General features: G+C 48.1%; 1 protein-coding gene across 2 annotated transcripts in view; it reads right to left on the bottom strand.

The window, feature by feature from the left end:
- CHCHD3 (coiled-coil-helix-coiled-coil-helix domain containing 3) overlaps nt 1–4,872 on the bottom strand; it is a 268,328-nt gene extending 263,456 nt beyond the window's left edge. For both annotated transcript variants that reach the window (XM_006120346.4, XM_025183231.2), the window contains exon 1: nt 4,713–4,872. In XM_006120346.4, the coding sequence (XP_006120408.1) occupies nt 4,713–4,796 (84 nt within the window). In that variant the 5' untranslated portion in view covers nt 4,797–4,872. The remainder of the gene's footprint in view (nt 1–4,712) is intronic.
- Nucleotides 4,873–13,375: the final 8,503 nt, after the last annotated feature.

The raw sequence follows: 13,375 nt of genomic DNA, 5'->3' as shown, positions 1-13,375 counted from the left end.
CGTCTGTACTGGGTCAGACCAAAGGTCCATCTAGCCCAGTAGCCTGTCTGCCGACAGTGGCCAACACCAGGTGCCCCAGAGAGGGTGGACTGAAGACAACGATCAAGCAATTTGTCTCCTGCCATCCTTCTCCAGCCTCTGACAAACAGAGGCCAGGGACACCATTTCTATCCCCTGGCTAATAGCCTTTTATGGACCTAACCTCCATGAAATTATCTAGCTTCTCTTTGAACTCTGTTATAGTCCTAGCCTTCACAGCCTCCTCTGGCAAGGAGTTCCACAGGTTGACTACACGCTGTGTGAAGAAGAACTTTCTTTTATTAGTTTTAAACCTGCTACCCATTAATTTCATTTGGTGTCCTCTAGTTCTTCTATTATGGGAACTAATAAATAACTTTTCTTTATCCGCCTTCTCCACACCACTCATGATTTTATATACCTCTATCATATCCCCCCTCAGTCTCCTCTTTTCTAAACTGAGAAGTCCCAGTTGCTTAAACCTTTCCTCATATGGGACCCGTTCCAAACCCCTAATCATTTTAGTTGCCCTTTTCTGAACCCTTTCCAAGGCCAAAATATCTTTTTTGAGGTGAGGAGATCACATCTGTACACAGTATCCAAGATGTGGGCGTACCATAGTTTTATACAGGGGCAGTAAGATTCTGTGTCTTATTTTCTATCCTTTTCTTAATAATTCCTACCATCCTATTTGCCTTTTTGACCGCTGCTGCACACTGAGTGGAAGTTTTCAGAGAACTATCCACGATAACTCCAAGATCTCTTTCCTGATTTGTCGTAGCCAAATTAGCCCCCATCATACTGTATGTATAGTTGGGGTTATTTTTCCCGATGTGCATTACTTTACACTTAACCACATTAAATTTCATTTGCCATTTTGTTGCCTAATCACTCAGTTTGGTGAGATCTTTTTGGAGTCCCTCACAGTCTGCTTCTGTCTTGACTATCCTAAACAGTTTGGTATCATCTGCAAACTTTACCACCTCACTGCTTACCCCTTTCTCCAGATCATTTATGAATAAGTTGAAAAGGATTGGTCCCAGGACCACACACGTCCAGGACCTTTCACCCAGACAGCAAAGACAACTTGCACATATTTGGGACCTATCACCTGGACACAGGGTAATATAGAGGGACTTTTCATTGGGGGCTTCCAATAAACTTAGTAGGTACATCATTACTTAGAAAAACCCAAAATAACAGGTTAAAACTAGACTGAGTAACGAGGTAAGACAGAAATAACAAATGCGACAGACAATCACAAAAGTACCATGGTAACGAATTGATGTAAGTAAGCTGAAATCAATGATACACAGAACTACAGGAAAAAGACCCTTCACCATCAGTACGGTGAAGAAATACAAATAAGGAGAAAAGAAAACATCCCCTAACAACGTCAGCATTCCATCTTATAAAAGTAGCAACCCAACCTAGGGTCAGTAGAAGATCGAGTCCTTGGGAACAATCGCCACTGGTGACAATGAGGAAGATGATGGCTAACACCTAAGATTGTTCTAGAAGGAATGGTGTGAATATATGGAATGGAAATAAAGATGTACATTCCCTATCTGTCTTGTGAAATTAGGGTGTTTGCGACTGTGCTAAATGTATTAATAAACTAGACTTGTAAACATACAAGAGGTCCTATCATGTGAGTGTTGCAACTATGCACCTCAGGGTTCCCAACCATAGAATAATTGAATACTGGGCCTGATCCCAGGACAAAGGACCTGTCAGCCCCAAAGGTGGTAAATGGAAATTCAAAATTAATCCGAGATCAGGCAACACCTCTTTATCTTGTTGCCCCAACGTACCTGTTTAGGAAAATGTAGAAAACTTGATTATTTACTTCTTGATCTGATTTTCCTATGAAAAATAGGTTGTGGCTAATTACAGTTTAATTTTAACTTTATCGAAATACAAAAACAAATTGCATAGCTAGTAAAACCTAATCTAAAATGGATACAAATTCTTAACTGAATCTCCCCAATAAATCTTTGATCAAATATACACTTGAAGATTTAAAATTATCCCATTTCCTTATTTGCAAGGCTTACTCAACCTCAAGCCAGCTATGACTCTGACCCTCTATTTATATGCTTAATTTTACTCATGTGGGTGTTACCGCTGAAGCTGGGGATATTCACCTGAATAATAAAGAACTGCTTAAGCATTTGCAGCATTGGGGAACAGCAAGTAAAAAGAAGATTCTAAGTCTGCTTGATAGATAAAAATATAAAAACAGTATGAACTGCATTTGTCCATCTCCTTCCTAAATGCATCTGACCCCACACTGCTGTAATTCCCAATACTTTAAAACCAAGTTTTCTATACCACATTTCCCAGCATCAGTGCAGTCTCACTAACAATTAGGGATGTAACAGTACAACCATTTAAACAGTTAAATGATAAGCATGAGCTCATCAGTTACCCTAACAGTTACACACCTCAAACCCCACGCCAGGGAGCCAGCTGCCACCCCTCACTGCTGGCTCTGTATCAGAAACCACAGAACAGGGCCGGGAGCCGGTACGCATCGGGAGCAGATTTAAAAGCTGGTGCCTGGTACACACCAGGTCCCAGAGGAAAAGCTGCAGCCTCACACTGCTGCAGCAAGAGGTAGCAGCCAGAAGGACAGCAAGTGGGAGCTGGGACAGCCCAGGAGCTGGCTTGAAAATCAGCTTCCAGCATGCAGCAGCTCCTGGGAAGCTAGCTCCCTGCCTCCCACCTCAACACAGTGGGCTCTGCAGTATAGAATGTATACTGCAGAGCCTGCAGCACAGCCTGCTTCCTTGGAGCTGGGTGGGGCAGTAGCAGGTGCGCACCAGGAACTGGCTGCACTGTGGGCTCTGCAATATAAGCTTTATACTGCTGAACCCACAACATGAAACCACTAAGATTTTCAGGGATTACACGGTTACCAAATTAACCATTTTAACATCCCCAGTAGCAATAATGTAAGAGCAACTTTAAACAAGTTCAGGTACTTAAAATACCAGAAATTCATTGGATGATGGAAAAAAAATGTATGGCTTCTGTTCACTGAACTGCAGTGATGGAGACTACTAGATAACTAGCAGAGGGAAAAAGCTTATGTACAGCACAAAGTATCCCTGTCTGTTCGTAAGCATTCTGTCATGTGAGTACCAGAATAAGGCAACTTGTTGTCACCCAACAAGAACCCTACATTACTTTGTCTAGTAAAACTTTAATCTTCTGATGCAGAGAGCAGTCACTTCAAAGAAAAATCTTGTGTGCCTGTTTATAGTTGACAGAATGAAAGAGGAGCAAAATAGTAAATGTGGAAAGGGCGAGAGGGAAACAAGAAGAGAGAGCAAGCTCTTCAAGCTGAACATCCCTCCTCTTTTTATCGCTCTCCTATGAATTTTCTTTATAAATCCTGATGACAACGAGCTCACAACTCCGTTTGTGGGAACACTTCACAGCCACGCTCTTCTCTAAGCTTTATACAATGCAGCCAGCCTGAGCCTCTACCACAGGACTACCCAAGACGCGGCCCATTTGTTGGCGGCCCACGGTGTGGTTTAGGTTTATACAGGACTCAACACACAGCCCACAGGTGGGATCCTTCAAACGTGGCCTCCACTGGGAACACACGCCACAACAGTGGGGCGTCTCCCAGGAGGGGTGAGCACTGAAAGACGCAAGGGGACAGGTTGGCTAGAACAGACGGGTACAGGGTGTCAGCGTTTCTAGCCCCCACGGAGGCGGCCTTAGGAGCACCAGGGCATTGTGTGAAAGAAGCTATTTGCATGTATATGCCACCACGCTTAAGTTGTGGCCCTCAGCATGTGCTGAGATCATCACTGGGGCCCCCGGGGCTTCCAAAGTCGAGGAGCCCTGCTCTATAATGATGAGATGAGAGGTCTCAGGGGCTGGGGTCGGGGGGGGGAGGAGGATCGAGAGTAAGCCAGGGCAAAGTGAGGAGCTGGATGAGGCTTCTAACCATTAGAGGAGTGAGGTTCTGGAACGGCCTTCCAAGGGAAGTAGTGGGGGCAAAAGATCTATCTGGTTTCAAGATTTAACTAGATGGGTTTATGAAGGGGATGGTTTGATGAGATAACATGATCTTGGTAACTAAGTGTCCATTCATTATCAGTGGGAATAGGTCAATGGAGGGCTGATAGGAGTTACTATAGAGAACCTTCTGGGTGTCTGGCTGGTGAGTCTTGCCCACATGCTCAGGGTTTAGCTGATCGCCATATTTGGGGTCGGGAAGGAATTTTCCTCCAGGGTAGATTGGCAGAAGCCCTGGAGGTTTTTCGCCTTCCTCTGTAGCATGGAGTACAGATCACAGCTGGAGGATTCTCTGCATCTTGGGGTCTTCAAAGTATTGGAAGGCTCCAATATCTGAGACATAGGTGAGAGGATTATTGTAGGAGGGGTGGGTGAGATTCTGTGGCCTGCACTGTGCAGGGGGTCAGACTAGATGATCCTAATGGTCCCTTCTGACCTTAAAGTCTAGGAGTCTGTGAGGCAGGGTCGGAGAAGAGGCGTGAGAGACAAGGACGGGGGAGGGCACAGAGACAGGAGGGGGCAGGGGCGATAGATGGAAGGGGGGGTGCAGGGGCAATGGGAGAGGCAGGGAGCAGCTGGGGGCCGAGGCCCTGCCCCACAGGGACTGACCCCTGGGACCCGTGCAGCGGCCCATGGGGCCGGGGCGCCTCGCTCACCCGCACGCCCTTCACCACCGTGATATTCTCGTTCTCATCCGCCTCGAAGGTGACGCGCCGGGGGCTGCTCCCGCCGCCGCCCATCGCGGCTCACGCCAGGCCACGACCGGGGACAGCACCAAGGAGACTCGCGGTCTCGTCTGCCAGCTCACCCCGCCCCAACACCACCCACCATTGGCCGGTCGCCGGCTACGCCCCGCCTCCCCCCGCTACAAGCCTCCTTCCCATTGGCTACCCCGCGGTCACCATGGAAACCGCCCGGGAAAGGCAAAGGGTCCGGAAACTTTCTCCGCCGAAAACTTCCAGCGGGCGGACCCCTACACATCCCAGAATGCACCGCGCCACGACTCCGCGGCCAAAAGCGGGGAGAGACCCGCAGTGCAGGCTGGGCCGCGCAGTCCCGTGGAACGCTGAGCAGTGCATGCTGGGAGCGATAAAGTGGCCCTGCGCCTGCATGGCACGCTGGGAAATGTAGTTCACTTGAGTTGCCCGGCTCCCATTGGCCGGTCCCTGCGGGGCTGGAAGGTCCCCCAGGCCTGAGGCCAAGGGCTCTGGGACATGGCCTCAGGGGCTGGGGGAGTGAGGGGCCAAAGACTCCTGCAGGGCCTGTCCCCACCCTCCAGGGCAAAGCGCTCACTGGGAGATGGGGGTCCCCCAGCGCCTACCCCATTGGCCAGCGCTAGGAGGGGGTGGATGGGAGGGCTGCCAGATGGTTTAACAAAAAATACCGACCCCCCCCCCCAAAAGAAAACACCCGGAAAAAATTCTGTCGAGGGGGAAAAAAGGGTGTGGGGGAGAGACCAAACCTGTTAAGCAAAAGTTGCACCGCTCCGTCCAGTTTGGCACCCAGCCCTCTCCCTGAGCCAGGCTCCCCCTACGGCCCCCCCATCCCAATGCACTCACCCCTGTCTCAGAGCCAGGTCCCCCTACGGCCCCCCCATCCCAATGCACTCACCCCTGTCTCAGAGCCAGGCTCCCTTACTGCCCCCCCATCCCAATGCACTCACCCCTGTCTCAGAGCCAAGCTCCCCTACTGCCCCCCATCCCAATGCACTCACCCCTGTCTCAGAGCCAGGCTCCCCTACTGCCCCCCATCCCAATGCACTCACCCCTGTCTCAGAGCCAGGCTCCCCTACTGCCCCCCATCCCAATGCACTCACCCCTGTCTCAGAGCAAGGCTCCCCTCCTGCTCCCCCCATCCCAATGCACTCACCCCTGTCTCAGAGCAAGGCTCCCCTCCTGCCCCCCCATCCCAATGCACTCACCCCTGTCTCAGAGCAAGGCTCCCCTCCTGCCCCCCCATCCCAATGCACTCACCCCTGTCTCAGAGCCAGGCTCCCCTACTGCCCCCCATCCCAATGCACTCACCCCTGTCTCAGAGCCAGGTCCCTGTACGGCCCCCCCATCCCAATGCACTCACCCCTGTCTCAGAGCCAGGACCCCCTACTGCCCCCCATCCCAATACACTCACCCCTGTCTCAGAGCCAGGCTCCCCTACTGCCCCCCATCCCAATGCACTCACCCCTGTCTCAGAGCCAGGTCCCTGTACGGCCCCCCCATCCCAATGCACTCACCCCTGTCTCAGAGCCAGGACCCCCTACTGCCCCCCATCCCAATGCACTCACCCCTGTCTCAGAGCCAGGCTCCCCTACTGCCCCCCATCCCAATGCACTCACCCCTGTCTCAGAGCCAGGACCCCCTACTGCCCCCCATCCCAATACACTCACCCCTGCCTCAGAGCCAGTCCCCCCAGCACCCCACCCATCCCAGTGCACTCCCCCTCCCCCTGAGGCAGGCATCCCCAGCATTGGGAGCCTCCACTCCAATCAAATCTCCCCTCTCCCCCTCCGCAGAGCCAGGCATGGAGGAACAATCTGACTTTTAAAGTGGCTGCTCCTGCCACCCAGCCTGGCTTCCTCGGCTCGCATTGTAGAGAGAGGAAGGTATCACATGGCCAGCTCCCGGTCTCTGCTAGTCACGTGGGCCAGAGCAGTGTGTACTCCGCTCCCAGCCCAGCCCGGAGCCCCCCTGGCATGGAGCCCGGCAAGTGCCCTCTCCTGTTCCCCCTTCACTAGACTTTGCGGCGCTCCTCACTCCCACGCCCACGCCAGATGCAGCAGGGGAAAATTGTCCCCACCGGGCTTCTGTCCCAGGGAAACAGGAAATACCGGACATTACACATGTCCAGTATTTCCTGGGTTTTTTTTTTTTACCAGACAAGGCCCGCAAATACTGGACTGTCCAGGTGAAAACCAGACACCTGGCAACGCTAATGGATGGGCACAGAGTAGGGTTCCCAGGTATCCTGTTTTCAGCCAAAACATCCAGTGGAAAACTGGGAGACAGGGCATCAAAATGACAGGTGAAACTTAACCTTGATAAATGCAAAGTAATGCACATGGAGAAACAATCCAAACTTTACATATCAAATGATAGGGTCTACATTCGTTGGCACCCCTTAAAAAGAGAGAGAGGTTTTGGAGTCATTGTAGATAGTTCTCCGAAAACATCCACTCAGTGGGAAACAGCAGTAAAAAAAGCCAACAGACCTTTTGGTAATCATTGAGGGTATGTCTACACTACCCTCCTAGTTCGAACTAGGAGGGTAATGTATGCATACCGCACTTGCTAATGAAGCCCGGGATTTGAATTTCCCGGGCTTCATTAGCATAAGCGGGGAGCCACCATTTTTAAATCCCCGCTGCTTCGAACCCCGTGCAGCGCGGCTACACGGGGCTCGAACTAGGTAGTTCGGACTAAGGTGCCTATTCTGAACTACCGGTACACCTCGTTTCACGAGGAGTAACGGTAGTTCGGAATAGGAACCTAGTCCGAACTACCTAGTTCGAGCCCCATGTAGCCGCGCTGCACGGGGTTCGAAGCAGCGGGGATTTAAAAATGGCGGCTCCCCGCTTATGCTAATGAAGCCCGGGAAATTCAAATCCCGGGCTTCATTAGCAAGTGCGGTATGCATACATTACCCCGCTAGTTCGAACTAGCGGGGTAGTGTAGACATACCCTAAGAGACGGGTACATAATCAAACAGAAACTATCATACTGCTTCTGTGTAAATCCATGGTATACCCACATCTTGAATAGTCTATGCGGATGTGGTTGCCTCGTCTCAAAAAAAAATATTGGAACTGGAAAAGGTACAGAAAAGGGCAACAAAAATGTTGAGAGGTATGAAACAGATTCCATATGGGGAGAGATTAATTAGACTGGGACTTTTCACCTTGGAAAAGAGATGACGGAGGGGGACACATAACTGAGATCTATAAAACCATGACTGGTGAAGAGAAAATATATAAAGAAGTGCTTTTACTCCATATAACACAAGAAGTAAGGGGTCACCAAATGAAATTAATAGTCAGCAGGTTTAAATCAAAAGGAAATATTTCTCCATACAACACACAGTCAACCTGTGGAGCTCCTTGCCAGAGGATAGTGTGAAGGTAAAGACAATAGCAGGGTTCAAGAAGATAAATTAACGAAGGATAGGTATTAGCCAGGGTGGACAAGAATGGTGTCCCTAGCTTCTGTTGGCCAGAAGCTGGGAATGAGTGACAGGGAATGAATCACTTGTTGATTACCCATTCATTCCCTTCGAAGCACAGGGCATCAGCCGCTGTCAGAGGAGTCTTCGTTCTGACCCAGTATGGCCATTTTTATGTTCTTAGGACTGGCAGCTCTGATGAGCATTGCTGATGGGACCATGAAAAGTTTGGCTGTCTAGGCAGGTGCAGAGAGACTGGCAGACTCTGCCTGGCTCCGTGTGGCTCCTGGAAGCAGCCAATATGGTCCTCTGCCTCGATGGCAGCTAAGATACTCTGCACGCTGTCCTACCCCTCTTTCCCCCCCGCCACCCTGAGGGCCAGCTGCACAGCTCCATTGGCTCCCATTTGGTGAAGCCAACATTCAGAGCATCCCTGAGCTGGAGGGACGTCAGCCTCTTCCAGGAGATGGCTGAAGCAAGTGTCACCTATAGCCTGCCCTCTTCACCCTCTCCTACACCCTAACCTCCTGCTCTAGCTCTGTGTCTCCTCCTGCCTCTAAACTTCTTACAAGAGCCTGCACCACCTCCCACACCCAAAACCCTTACTCCAACCTAGAGCCCCCTCTCAAACTCTGAACCCCACAGTCCCACTCCCTATCCCGGAGCCCCCTTCTTCACCTCAAACCTTGTCCTTGCTGGTGAAAATGAGCAACAGAGCAAGGGTTGGGAAGGGCAAGTGATGTGGGGGTGGGATGGAGTGAGCAGGGGTGGGGCCTTGGGAAAGTAAATGGGGCAAAGGCTCCATTTTCTGAAATTAGAAAGCTGGCAACCCTATTATTTAATTTTTACCAATTTTAACCTGAATTTTCAATTCAGCTGGGTTGACATCACAGCCCAGCTCCCTTCTGCTGAAGGAGAGAGGGGTGCTTGTCAACTGAGCCAACATCTCTCTTTATGAAGTGGGCCCAGAAGAAGAAGGGAGAAGACACCCTCACCTCTTTACTTTTCTCTATTGATTGTTTTGTTTTTTTCCTGTCCTCCCATTCCCCAATATTAACTCAGAAAACAATATATTTTTGTAATAAACAGAGGTAGAAATTGTGAAATAAATAAAATCCAATTGCAAAGAGCCTTGTCTATCTTGTCTATACTGTGAGGCTACGTCTACACTGGCATGATTTTCCGAAAATGCTTTTAACGGAAAAGTTTTCCGTTAAAAGCATTTTCGGAAAAGCACGTCTAGATTGGCAGGATGCTTTTCCGCAAAAGCACTTTTTGCAGAAAAGCGTCCGTGGCCAATCTAGACGCGGTTTTCCGCAAAAAAGCCCCGATCGCCATTTTCGCCACTTTTGCCCGAATGAGAGCAGCATAGTATTTCCGGAAAAGCACTGACGATCTTACATGAGATCGTCAGTGCTTTTGCGGAAATTCAAGCGGCCAGTGTAGACAGCTGGCAAGTTTTTCCGCAAAAGCAGATGATTTTGCAGAAAAACTTGCCAGTCTAGACACAGCCTGAGGGTACGTCTAGACTGCATCCCTCTGTCAGCAGAGGGATGCAGATTAGGCAGGTCAACATTGCACATTAGGCAGGTCGACATTGCAAATTAGGCAGGGATTTAAATATCCCGCGCCTAATTTGCACTCTCACCTGGTAGCCTGTTCAGCACAGCATTTCTTGCTCTCCCTCTTAAACTTTCCTGTCTGCAGCTCCTGTCTGCTTGGTTTGTTACAGTCCAGTTTTCCAGTTTCCAGCCATTTGGGCTTTTTTACACCTTACAAATTACAGCCATCTAGTTGCACAGGTTGCTGCATAGCACAACATAGGTTTCTACCATTTTAATAAGCCTCAGAGGGGTAGCCGTGTTAGTCTGTAACTTAAACAAATAAAAATGAGTGGTCCCATAGCACCTTCAAGACAAAAAAAATTATATAGTGTCATGAGCTTTCATGGGCACAATCCACTTCTTCAGATGAGTGTAGCAGATAAGTGATGCCTCTTGCTCCACTCATCTGAAGTAGGGTGCTGTGCCCCATGGAAGGACCACTCATTTTTTAATTTTTGTTTACCATTTTTATGACAGCCCTCAAAGCCCATTATATTATTTATGGTTTGTATTACCACAGCCCCTAGGATCCCTAATCTTGGATTAGACATTGACCAAATGCAGAATAATTACCGCAAGAGATAAAAACAAGGGAACTCTACAGCCACAGCTGAGAGGCAGTTGGTGGTATAGCTGAAGCTATAGCTCTCTTATGCTAAGCTCCAAAGATCTGAGGTTCAAATTTGCCTAGTGGTGGTTACCCGTGAACTAAAGGGTTTATATCTACAAAATACAAGACAACAGGTGGATACAGATTGAAGAATTGTAAAGAAAAGGAGCTGGTCATTATTTGCAACTTTCCTGGAGTTGAGAGTTTCCAGGTGAAGAACCAATGTTCTGTTTCCAGACATTGTCTTAACAGTCCAGGACATACGCTTTTGATTTGATCTTCTTTTAAGAGACTCATTTCAGTTATAGAACCAATTGCCAATAGTATACAATATCTTTCCTTTCCAGGCTGCAGCATAACCTTCCATGTAAAAGAGGTGTGCCAGTGTAAAAGAGGCAGCTTTCCTTGCTTTTAATCAGGTGAGATGTGGGGTTTTTTAAAGAGGGATTTGAAAGAAAAGATGGAGATCGTGTATTATGTAATATTGTGGTTCCACTGTATTGTATAATAGATGCCAGGGATATAAGGACAGTCATGTAGCAGGAGGCAAGCTATACTGTACACACAGCTGGTTTCCAGGAAAATATGCTTTTTTTACCTCATTCTCCCACTATCCCTATTTGATTAATTCATCCACCCAGTGCCAAGATTTAGAGCAGAGATTGTCTTTTTATTAGATTTTTGTCCACCACCCAGAACAATCAGACCTCAGTCTTTTTACTGCGTCCTCTTGACACTACTGTAATACATTTAATCAAATAATAACAACTGTGATTTGGGGGTATCTTACATCTTTTTTGACCCTTCAGAGATCTACTTAAGTCTAATCCTGCCCTTCACAGCTACAAAAGGGCCTCCTATTTCTGCTGAAGCAGCACTGAATCCCTCGCCCAGCAGGAAATCTGTCCCCATGTGTTTTTCTTTGATCACAATGGATTATTTCAACCTATGTCAAATGGGTCATTTCATTTCTTTGAAGAGATGTAAACATCATGTCGCTTGCCTCAACAGCACCTCTCATATGTCCTTGATATATTTTCAAGCAATTTTTATTTGGATGTAAAGTGTCTATCAGCCAACATTTCAGCAATATCCACCTTCCTTGGGGTTTAAGATATTGCCCAAGCATTGGCTGATAGCCACTTTACTATCAAATAAAAATTGCTTGAAAATGCATCTAGGACATATGAGCAGTTTTCTTGCAGTATGCAATGTGATGTTTATGCCTGTTTTTATGGATGTTAAACCATGTCTCTGAAGGGGTACTATTACACACTTAGGACCCGGGTAATTGTATACATTATAAAGGAGTGGATGGACTATAGCATCTACCTATGTGGTATGTGAGCACTTGCTAACTAATTTCTTTACCTCACCAGGAATGTCTTTTCAGAGTCAAATTGTATTTATTCAGTCAGCTGTGTAACAATGACAGCAATTTCCTCCTCCAAATCAGGGGAATATGTTTTGGACTCTGTTTGAAGAGTTCTTTGTGCTACATATCTTAGAAAACGTTTGTGTATTTGGTGAATTGAAGGTTCTGGGTTGAAAAGTTCATTGTGTTTCAACAAGAGCGATTCCTTGCCACGAATGTTTATCCTCTCAATCTTATTCTTTCTGACTTGGGATCACTGACTATAGTAGTATATAATCATAGATTTCAGAAAAGCAAATTAAGGGCCAGAATATCCTTCCAATGGAAAAATTCAGGGAGACAGGGAAGATGGAGGAAACTTCTCTCTCATCATTTCCTCAGAACATTCTGGTGTGAGGGCAAAGTTCACCACTTGTGAAATGGGCCCCCAGAATCCAGGAATTCCCCAAATAGGGTTATCAGCATGGAGGGCCTTTTGGGCTATGGAACCCATTTTGTGGGGGTACCGGGGCCAACAATGGATGAAGGAAACTCTTGTGAAAAAGTATATATATAAAGAGTGTGTCTGTGAACTCCTCCTAAACTGTAAGAGCTAGGGCCACCAAATTTGATATGCAGCTTTCTTTTCTCCTGACTTAAAGAAAGGTCAGGGTTTGGTTGAGCCAGGACAACCAGAAGCACCAGGAAAGGGACTGGTTTCCATAACATGGAAAGGGAGGGGCTGATGTTCGGAGGGATGAAATATGCAAGTGGCCAGCAGGGCTGGGGCTCTGCCATTTTGCCTGCCAGGAAACCAGTAAAGTCCCCCTGCTTCAAATCCTTCCCCCTTTCAGCCTTTGTCCACAGCTCAAGGCCCCTGGCAGCTGGGGGGGCACGGGAGGGAGAAAAAACACCCCTGGAGGCCGGGAGTAGGTTTTGGGGGATAGAGAAAACACCCATATTGGCTGGAGGACTGCAGGGGAGAGAAAAGGCCTGTGCTGCATGAGACCACCTTCTCTGAGCCTCTCCTCACCTCCCAATCCTCACTCTTGCACCCCGGTTCCATCCCCAGCTTCCTGCACACACACCCCACACACGTCCCCAAGGCCCTGCCCTGACTCTTGCACCCCCTACTCCTGCCCTAAAGGACCCAGGCAACATGGGGTAAGACTGTTAGTTATTCATAAATAGGGTGAAGTGACTTGCTATAGGAGGGTGTGCTGGCTTAGGAGCTAAATAGCTTCCAACCAATTTATATAATTGAGTTCTGATTGAAAGACCCTTGGCAGAGAAGGCCAATTAATTGGATGGAAATACAACTGAGGGGCTAATTGGGTGAAAGTATTCCCAGCAGATAAGACTATATAAGAAAACAGGAAGTTAGAAGTATGCAGAACTAGCAGTTGCTGTACCCTTCTCCAGAAGCAAGTAGGGAAGTTGGCTATTGATTATAAATATAATCTTGAAAAAGTCATGGTGGTGGCTGTGGTTACTTACTGAGTCTGTAAAGTACTTTCAGGGTACCACCTTATGACACTTGTCAAAGGTCACTCATCAAATCAGTGGTAGATCCAGGAATAGAGATCAAATCTCCACATT

Source organism: Pelodiscus sinensis, chromosome 1 (genome assembly GCF_049634645.1).
Source record: "Pelodiscus sinensis isolate JC-2024 chromosome 1, ASM4963464v1, whole genome shotgun sequence".
Lineage (NCBI taxonomy): Eukaryota > Metazoa > Chordata > Testudines > Trionychidae > Pelodiscus > Pelodiscus sinensis.
The sequence above is the reverse complement of the archived record's forward strand: the minus strand, read 5'-3'. Positions and strand labels throughout refer to the sequence as shown.